The sequence below is a fragment of the Alnus glutinosa genome, chromosome 13 (genome assembly GCF_958979055.1).
Source record: "Alnus glutinosa chromosome 13, dhAlnGlut1.1, whole genome shotgun sequence".
NCBI classification, from domain to species: Eukaryota; Viridiplantae; Streptophyta; class Magnoliopsida; order Fagales; family Betulaceae; genus Alnus; species Alnus glutinosa.
The window spans coordinates 1,577,985-1,587,967 of record NC_084898.1 but is presented as its reverse complement, the minus strand read 5'-3'; the positions used below and the strand labels follow the sequence as shown (position 1 = coordinate 1,587,967).

The 9,983-nt window shown below is 34.0% G+C and overlaps 1 protein-coding gene across 1 annotated transcript; it reads left to right on the top strand.

Annotated features, from left to right (window-relative positions):
* The first annotated feature begins 2,395 nt into the window (after positions 1-2,395).
* Positions 2,396-4,273, top strand: LOC133854536 (GDSL esterase/lipase At4g10955-like). Its single transcript, XM_062290772.1, has 2 exons — positions 2,396-2,466; positions 3,295-4,273. Exons 1-2 carry the CDS (start codon positions 2,396-2,398, stop codon positions 4,271-4,273), a joined length of 1,050 nt encoding a protein of 349 aa, XP_062146756.1.
* The last annotated feature ends 5,710 nt before the right edge of the window (positions 4,274-9,983 follow it).

Genomic DNA, 9,983 nt, shown 5'->3' with positions numbered 1-9,983 from the left:
CTAAAAAATCATACATTTCCATCTTTGGTCAAAGCTGCTTGTCTCGATTTTAAAAACATGAACTAGGTACAAGGTTGACTTCGTTTTCCCTGCTGCCTGCCCTGAAGGTCTTTATCAGTTTACTTTGAGAAAGTCTTACTAAAAAATCATACATTTCCATCTTTGGTCAAAGCTCTTTAAAATTTCTGCAAAATAATTATGGTCAGAAATCTCTATAAATTAGATGCTCCTTTTCCTTTCGCCATTCACTGTTTTATCAATTTTTTTTTTTTCTCTTCTCCCGCTTCTTCACTTTCCTCCTACGCTTCTCACGCTCTTTATTTTTCTTTTTCTCACTCTTTATTGGGTCATAAGTTTTATCCCTGATTTGCACTTCCATTGGTTTAGCAATCTCTCACTCTCTCTAGTGGGTTCGTCGAGCACGGCCGGAGGCGCAAGCAAGTCTACAGAAGGAGCCCCATAGCTTACGATCACTGAGTTCCTTGCCTTAAACGATTGATCAAGGGGCTTACCTTTCTCAGAGCAAAGGGCTTACGTTGGTAATATTGTCAAATTGCTGGATAATTATTCATTTGTCTCCCAATTTTTCGTGATTTGGGGATTGTTTGGCCGGTTGAATATAATTGACATGTTCTTAACTAAGTTTCAGCTGCAAATTTGTGTATAATCTGCAATGCCCAATTCATTTGTTGGGGAATTGTATCTCTCAATTCTCAGGGCACCCCCCCCCCCCCCCCCCCCCTTTTAATTGAAAAAAATATTGACGATTGCTTGAGTTGTTAGATTTATTTGTGAATACTTTTTTCTAGATATAGTTTATTTTACTCGGAGCAACTTTTTATGGTAGTAAAAGTTGTTAAAGTTGTTGCTCTCAAAATCAATAAAAAAAATAATATCTGTTTAAAATAAAAAAAAAAAATAAAGAATATGATGTATGAAGCTTTTTAAAAGTGATAGCTAGACAAAATCAAAAAAAGTGGATTCTTTAGCTAAAATTTAGAGAAAATTTAGAGAGCTTGCTAGGGATGCTCTTAGTGGTCTTTGAAGCCATGGTTGTGCCGTGTATTTGATTGTGAGCGCTAAACGGCTCCATTCGGTACCAAAATTTTATTCCTTTGTTTTGTTTCTTGTTTCAATGAGTACGTGGGTTTGTTGATTGCCAGGATTTTGTTTTGTTTCTTGTTTTCGTCTCTTCATCTTTTTCGCCTAAACCCATCCCACCCCTCCCAACTCACACCCCCCTGCATCAATTCCCCCCACACCACACGAATGTAACTCATCTTTTGCGGTTCATGGGTGGCATTTTTCAAAACCGCAGGGTTGCGAGGCGGGGCCAAATATGGCAAAAATTCACCCCGTGCACACCCCTATCACATATCAAAGTTGTCTCTTTCAACCATTTTTTTTTTAAAAAAAAAATTCTGAGTATTTAAGGCCCTAGCTTGATATTTCAAATAAACCATTCTACACATTTCTATCAGATCTGGTCTCAATACCTATAATTTATTGAAGGTACAATTTTTTTTTTTTCTCTTTTCTTTGATTCTTTTAGCTTTTGATATGTTAGTCTCAAGGAGCATTGGTTATTACAATGTCAGTTCGATTTATCAGTCTTTGACGATGTTCAGAATGAAAAGCTCAGATGTACCCTGAGGTGACTATCTCTATGTTGGGAATAAGGTTTAAAGTGTTTCCAAAGTTGCTTTTCCTGTATCAGTTTAATATCTAGAATCTACAAGTCGGCTAAGCTCCAATTATTTGAAAATATTATAATTGAAAATCTCTAAATAAGAGTGGTTTTAAATACTTCTTAATTTCGATGGATTGCCTACTCATGGCCCATCTTTTGTATAGAAAGGAATATAGGAACTTTTGTTGGCAGTCCTTAGTAATTTCGATGGAAAAACCATGTGTATTGTTTCGAAAAGGTTTTTCTTTTTTCTTTTTTTGGGTGGGGGGTTGGGGTGGGTGGTTTCCAATTACGCTCTATTGGTTTGGCATGATTCGATTCACACATCAATGTAGAGTTTACTGTATGAATAACAAACTAAAAATCCTTGGAATTTATTACGTTTGAGGAAGTTCATGTGTTTGATTTAGATAAACATACCTCGAAAATAGTTTGTTCTTGAGAGCTTGGAAACTGTCTTCCGTGCTATTGAACACGTTTGAAGTAAATTGTTTTTGAGATGGCTTATCAAAGCAAATAATGAGTTTCCGAAACGGCTTACATTGTTTTAAGATTAATGCATGCAATGAAATTGTTTTGCCAATTTAGTTCTTGAATCTAGCTAGTCTCCACAATGCAAATCTAGGATGACCCTTAACATTTTTTGTCCTTGCGCATTGCAGAACAGTTTTTGAGGATATCAAGAGGAAGAGGGAAAAGGAAATTATGGCGTTAATGACATCTGAGAGGAAAGACTTTAGCCTTTCAGGACCATTTCACCTAACTTCTATTGACTGGTGAGACCTTTAACCCCTCCCTATATATATATATATATATTTGAAGAAGAAGAAGAAGAAGAAAAGAATAGATAATAAATTACAGTCCCTTGTTTCAAAATTTACTTATCTTTTTGGTCTATGGCCACTAAGGTTCTTTGAAGATGATATGTAGGGTGTGCTTGTGACTGATCAATGATATATTTTGAACTCTTGCAAATGGACTGAAATTGGTCCTTGATAATTAAACAATATAAAAATGGCTTTTTTTTAGCTGTTTCATTCTATTGTAAAACAATATGACAAAGAGTGATTTGAGAGTGTAATCATATTGGATTAAAATTACAATTTATGGAGTAATTTTTCTTTTTCTTTTTTGTCATTAAGGGGTAGCTCAATTTGCTAGGGATTATGCCTTATGAAGCAGATGTCACTAATTTGAATCACCCCTTCCTCTCATTTGGGAACAAAAAAATTACTATTGAAAAAAAAAAAAAAAAAAATTCTTTTTTTTCTTTCTTTTTCTGATGCAACTTACATGGTTACAGTTTGGAACCATGTCTCATAGGCTTCATCCCCTTCCCCAGTAAGAGTCGCATGCATGTGTTCTAATTACACCCAGTTTTATATTTTTAACGCATGTAGAGCTGGTGTCCATTTTTTTTAAAAAAAAAAAAAAAAATTATTATATTATTTGTATGGAACTTTAATTTCCTTCTTGGCCATTATCCTGCATATGCTTGTTGACATTGACATTATCCTGCATATGTAGAGCTGCATATCCTTTTCCCTCTTTCTGTATTTACAAGATGCTGAGGGAAAATTAAGGATGCTGTGTGGTATATGCAGGGGGAGTGAAAACCATCGAAGGTCTGTTGCTGCCAGTTTGGTTCAGGGTGTCTACATTCTCGAACGGGACCGCCAAGCAAACCGTCAAGGTTCCCATGCCCTTGCTCCTCCTTGGTGGGAGTTTCTCCATTTTCGGCTGCTTCGTCCCTTTGTAGATGATGCTGATTGTTCCATCTTTGGAGCCATTTATGAATTCAATCCTCCAGCGTCTCACCGTAACCACTCACTAGATGGAAGTCCACGATACGTGATTGCTTTCCGAGGCACCTTACTAAAGCGACAATCCTGCTCTCAGGATCTCAAGTCGGATCTGGCCGTCATTCGGAATGGACTTGACCAGACATCTCGTTTTGAGATTGCCATGCAACATGTCTGTAACATGGTTGCTACAGTTGGCGATTCAAATGTCTGGTTAGCTGGCCATTCCCTTGGTTCAGCAATTGCAATGCTTGCCGGAAAAACTATGGCCAAGAGCGGTGTCTTTCTCGAATCTTTTCTTTTCAATCCGCCATTCATTTCTGTCCCGATTGAGAGATTTATTGAGGATGAAAGACTGAAACACAGCCTTGGAATTGCAAAAAGTGTGATCACAGCAGGACTCACTGTTGCTATGAAGACTAAACACCAGAGGAATACGGAGGAGAATCAATTTGCTGCTTTGTCTGCATGGGTCCCTTGTCTATTTGTGAACCCCCGTGATTTTATCTGTTCAAAATATATTAGGTATTTTGAACAGAGGAAATATATGGAAGAGATTGGTGCAGGAGGTATTGGGAGATTAGCAGCCCAGAACTCGATTCGAGGTCTGCTAATGGATGCATCGGGGAAGGACTCAGAACCACTACACCTCATTCCTTCTGCAAGTCTGACCATTAATCCATCTCCTTCCCAGAATTTAAAACAAGCTCATGGACTTGAGCAGTGGTTGAGTCGTGATCTAAACTTGCAATCCAAGCTCTACATGTATAGAGAGCTGTGATTTTCACTTTTACGTCACCTTAATCATATGATAGTGTTATAGCGGTCACCTTAAATAGTATCTCTCTATTGTTATTATACACCCTTAGGATTGTGTGATGATAAATTATTTTGGACTTCCTTATAATTAATAATGGTAGCAGATTTGATCAGCTTGGTATCCTGCATAATGCTCATATTCACTGGTAGAACTGACCCGTTCTCATATGTTAGATTATTTTCTGTTACAGTTACACCGTTAATATATTTGCTGGTGTTTTTGTTTTTGGTGGTTCTATAAATCATCCCCTCTTATATTCACTGTCCAAATTCCCTGGGAATGGACAAGACATTTCACGGGATATCCTTGTCTGCCACCAAAAAACTACCACCAAACCAGCATGGCTTGCATTGAATATCACGACTGTTAGTCATTTCTATGTGATTTTGGATTAGACATAATTAGAGTTTTTTTTTTTTGTAATCATTTATATAATTAACATAGACTAAGTACAAGTTTGATGTGGGATTCAACACAGTACGTATGTGTTAATTTTTTCCTCATTGAATTAAATAGATTAATGTCGAAGAGGATTACAATAACTAGGGCCCGAGTATCGGTTAAATTGGTGACTGTAGGTGTATTTTCACTTACCGAATCGAAAAAGTTGGTTGTATCGATATGAGTAAATTTTGATTATTTTGGTTAAGTTGATTAATTCGGTAAAATCGGCTAAATTGGTTAGTCGTTGGCTTTTTATATTAGGTCAAGCCTTTTTTTTATGTGCCAATTTTTTATTTTTGGCTAAACAAGTGTTTATTGGACATGTTATTGGGCTAAACAAGAAATGCAAAAAGCTATTGAGTGTCAAAGTCGGTTAAGTTGGTTGGGTTAACGACGGAATAAAAGTTTCACCGCCTACTCAACCAAACTAACATCGGAATAGTTTTTTTGTTTCGACTACTGACTGCCAAAAGTTGGTAGGCCGGTGGCAGCTCGATGGCAATCAGTAGGCGGCAATCGGATATTCTGCCCACCTCTAGCAATAAGATGTTTCAAAATTGGTTGTTTGTTCTTCTATTAGAGATGTTTTAAAAATGTCTAAATCAAGTAGATAAATATGATAGACCAAATATATTCTCGGCTAATCCATGTTAGGAATGTGAATTTAGGCGCCTATGATTTGGGTTGGGAAGGTAAGCCCAAATTGTAAGTTCTAATCAAACCATAAAAGCCAACGCGAGGAAGCAAAATAGAGCACAAATAATAAGACTCGACTAGGGGAGGAAATCCAGATAACTTGACCAGCTGTGCTAGCATAGTGGTTGCGTATAGAACGATGGGATTGTAGCACAGAGAATAACCACTTCTTAATTTCATATGAATTGCTGTATGATTTTAAGTAGAGAATTTGGTTAAGGCTATAACTTGCCCGCAAGCGTATAATCCGATATAAAATCTAAGTGAAGAATTTGGCATGACACCTAGCTGAGGTTGTACCTTGTAAGTGGAAAAAATTTCACCAAGTAACCTATCTAAATTTATGAATGTGTGGAAAAGTTCTCTCCTCTTCTCATCATATTTTTCACTAATATTTTAGGCTATATTTGGTAAAAATTTTGCTTTCTATTTCAAAAAATAAAAAAAATAAAAAAAAAAAAAAATCCCAAACACATAAAACAATTCTAAAAACAAACTATCAATTTTTACCTTTATATCATACCAAAATATTTTTCAAAACACGTTAACAAACAAAGCATTTGAAATGGGTCATCTTTGTTCAATACAAAAGAACAATTTTGAAAAGCGCTCTGTTTAATATTTTACTGAAACACCAGGATCTTTTGAAAATTTTAAAATATTTTATTATGTAAAATTCTTTAACTCTTTATCATTGTTTTAAAATTAAATAATTAAAAATTATCATATCTATATTTATTACTTTTAACAATCTAACATTTTTCGATATTTATCATTCTTTTCCAATTTTAAAAATAATAAATACTAATATGATAAAATTCTAACTATTTAATTTAGAAATAATTATTAATATTTAAAAAATTATATGCAGAACAATATATATATATATATATATATATATATATATATATATATATATATATATATATATATATAATTCTAATAGAAACTTTTAAAAAGGATTTGATACCGTATTAATTAAGCCCAACCATGAAGTAAATAGAAACGACACCGTCTTTCAACTTTTTCGCTTAACACGCACTCCAACGAATCTATAGTTCCAGATTCAAACAATTCCCATCATTCTGTCAACGACTCAACGGCAGGATAGAGACATGTCAACGTCGTCTCCTTCAACCATAATTTTTTTTTCTTTTCCAAGTACTTAAGCCCCAAATTGATATTTCAAATGAACCATTCTGCACATTCCTATCAGATCTGAATATCTGATCTCAATACCTGGTAATTTCTTGAAGGTACAATTTTTATTATTATTTTTTTTCTCTTTTCTTCGATTCTTTTAGCTTGTGATATGTTAGTCTCTAGGAGCATTGGTTATTACAATGTCAGTTCGATTTATCAGTCTTGGACGATGTTCTGAATGAAAAGCTCGAACCTTGTAATGGGTTGGGGTTGAATTGGTTTTGTATGTAAGTAATCAAAGTTTTTCTTTTTTCTCCAAAATGATCTCTTGAGGGGGCGGTAAAATAATGCTTTTTGTTTTGAGCATTTTTCATTACGGGTCTTATGCTTGTTCTGTTAATCAAAACTTAAAAAAAAATAAAAATAAAAAATAAAAAAACCCTGCATTTTATAGTGGGTCTAATGTAAATTGAGCTATTGATTATGATTTGGATCTCTTAGGAAGACAAAAGAAACAAACTATAAAAGAGGTTTCTGATTTGGGTCGAAGTTGAGTAAATTATTTCAGTATATTGTAAAAAGTGCATGTGTTTTGTTCAGAAGAGAATGAACTAACATAAAAAAAATGTTTGATCTTCTCTAGTCTTATTAAACTTTTATCTACCTGCACCACTATCATTCTTTCTAGACTACAAGGTGAAAAAGACAATGTTAGCTCGTTGCACTGTAGATTTTGCTAGATTGCAAAATATTAGCATATGGGGAATAAGGGTGAGGGTCTACATAAAAAAGTATCTGGTAAAGATACAACAACCACATGCTTCTGTATTCATTCATTGATTTATTTTCATGGAGATTCTTTTAAACGTAAAGATTAATTCTTGAATGGAATGAGAAATATAGTTCATATTTTGTGCTAATTTATGAAGTATTTTTGTTTTAAAAACTCAGATGAACCCTGAGGTGACTATCTGTATGTTGGGAATGAGGTTTAAAGTGTCTGCAAAATTGCTTTTCCTGTTTCAGTTTAATATCTAGAATGGAATCTACAAGTTGGCTAAGCTTCAATTATTTGAAAATATTATAATTGAAAATCTCTAAATAAGAGTGGTTTTAAATACTTCTTATTTTCTATGGATTGCCTACTCATGGCCATCTTTTGTATAGAAAGGAATATAGGAACTTTTGTTGGCAGTCCTTAGTAATTTCGATGGAAAAACCATGTATGTATTGTTTGGAAAAGGGTTTTTTTTTTTTTTTGGGTTTGGGTGGGGGGGTTCCAATCATGCTCTGTTGGTTTGGCATGATTCACACATCAATGTAGAGTTTACTATATAAATAACAAACGAAAGATCCTTGGAATTTTTTACGTTTGAGCAAGTTAATGTGTTTGATTTAGATAAACATACCTTGGAAATAGTTTTGTTCCAAAGAGCTTGGAAACTGTCTTTCGTGCTCTTGAACATTTTTGAAGTAATTGTTTTTGAGATGGCTTGTCAAAGCAAATAATGAGTTTACAAAAGGGTATACATTGTTTTAAGATTGCTTGCAATCAAATTGTTTTGCCAATTTAGTTCTTGAATCTAGTATTTGCAATGCAAATCTAGGATGACCCGGAATACTTTCTATCATTGAGCATTGCAGAACAGTTTTTGAGGATATCGGGAGGAAGAGGAAATTTTTTAAAATAAGATAACTCAAAATTGTAAATTTTTAAACTCTGAAGGTATGATTGCAAAAGCACTAAACATGAGAGTTAAGTAAAGTTTTCCCTTGTTATTGTTATTAATTTTTCCAACTTTTTGTGGGGTGACAAATACTTTTATTATTTATGATTTGGGCTAATTTTTAATATACTTTCAAGTTTTTTTTTTCTTTTTTTCTTTTTCCTGTGATTTATCAAGGTACTAATTTTAATTATTTGTGAACTATGTCCTCGTTGGTAATTTGCACATGAAACCGCACTTTTATACCAATGTTATCCAAACACTCAATTGACAGAAACAACACTTTATAACAAATTTTACTAAATGCTATCTACAATTTAAAATTTGTGTATTCAAAAACTACATTTTAAGATTGCACTTCTTTAAATCTTTAAAACTGCAATCCTAAATGATATTTAGGTCGGGTGCGTGAGAAAGAAGAAAAAGTAAGTTGTGAATGAATGGCCTTGTTTGCCAAGTGGCGGAACGGTACACAGTAATGCGGTTATTGTTCATGTATTTCTTTTTTCACTTTTTCATATTTTTTAATACTAATTAAGATCAAAATATTTTCACTTTTTTTTTCACTTTTTATATCATATAAATAATTTTTTTTATTACTATTCAAATAAAAAAATTCACTACAATCCAAAACTTTTTCACTTTTATATACAAATTCTTTTTATTTTATATCACATCATTATTTTTTACTAATTTTAAAATTAACAATCCATTATTCTATTATGTTCTGTATATATCTTTGCTAAATAAGCCCAATGTCCTTTGATAAGACTAGTGAAAAAGTGAGATATGATCAATAGGGATACGGTTTATAGAAGTCTATGTTCGCATTCGTCCTGGCCTTTATTTTTATTTTTCTTTTTGTTTTCCTTTTTCTAGCCCCTCTTATGTGGAATGAGAACTCACCAACTTTTTTTCTACCTGGGAAAACCTCCATTGTTGAGAGTAGACAAAAACCTCTGCGCGACCTCCTTTTCCTTCCACAGCATCACAGACTCCTGAGTGAAGCTCTCTACAGGCGGAGACGAGAAGAAGACGAAGCCCATCGTCATGGCAAAAGCTCTCTTGAGTTGCAAGAATGGGGCCCAAATGCATGCGTAGAAGACAATGATGGCCATGCACAAACGAGACTGAGAAAGTAGAAGGCAAATCATTTTTCTTGTTTGTTTTGTGCGAAAGCTGATATGAAGGAAACCTGGAGAAAATGTTCCTTTATATAGCAAAAAAAACGTTATGAAAAGATGCAAGTTTTCTTTTGGCTACAACTGACATTGTTACGTTACATTATTCAACCAAAGTTACATGATTCACGACTCATGGACGTGATTTTTTTTTTTTCAACAAATTCAACAAAGTTCACTTGGACGAAGACAAATATTTGTACAATTTGATTGTAATGTACGTCATGCGTGTTATTTTCCATTCCTTTTAGCTTCATAATTTTTCTTTCTTGAGCATATGAGTTTCAGGCATCTGTGCCAACAATAGAAAGACCACTTTATCTAAACTTCCAGTACTCAACTTGAAGTAGGACGGGTTAATCCATTTAGATTCTATACTTGAAAGACTTGAAACCGACCATACTTTTTCTTTCTTAAGAGCTTTTACTCAACGCTTGCTCGTACCAGTTTCCCACTAATCGCAACTTTTGTTAGCGTGGT

What these genes read in the sequence shown, in the direction of transcription:
- LOC133854536 (XM_062290772.1), top strand. Translation starts at nt 2,396, where the DNA reads ATGGCGTTAATGACATCTGAGAGGAAAGACTTTAGCCTTTCAGGACCA. An exon ending in CACCTAACTTCTATTGACTG is followed by an intron (nt 2,467 to 3,294) that starts GTGAGACCTTTA and finishes TGGTATATGCAG; the next exon opens with GGGGAGTGAAAACCATCGAA.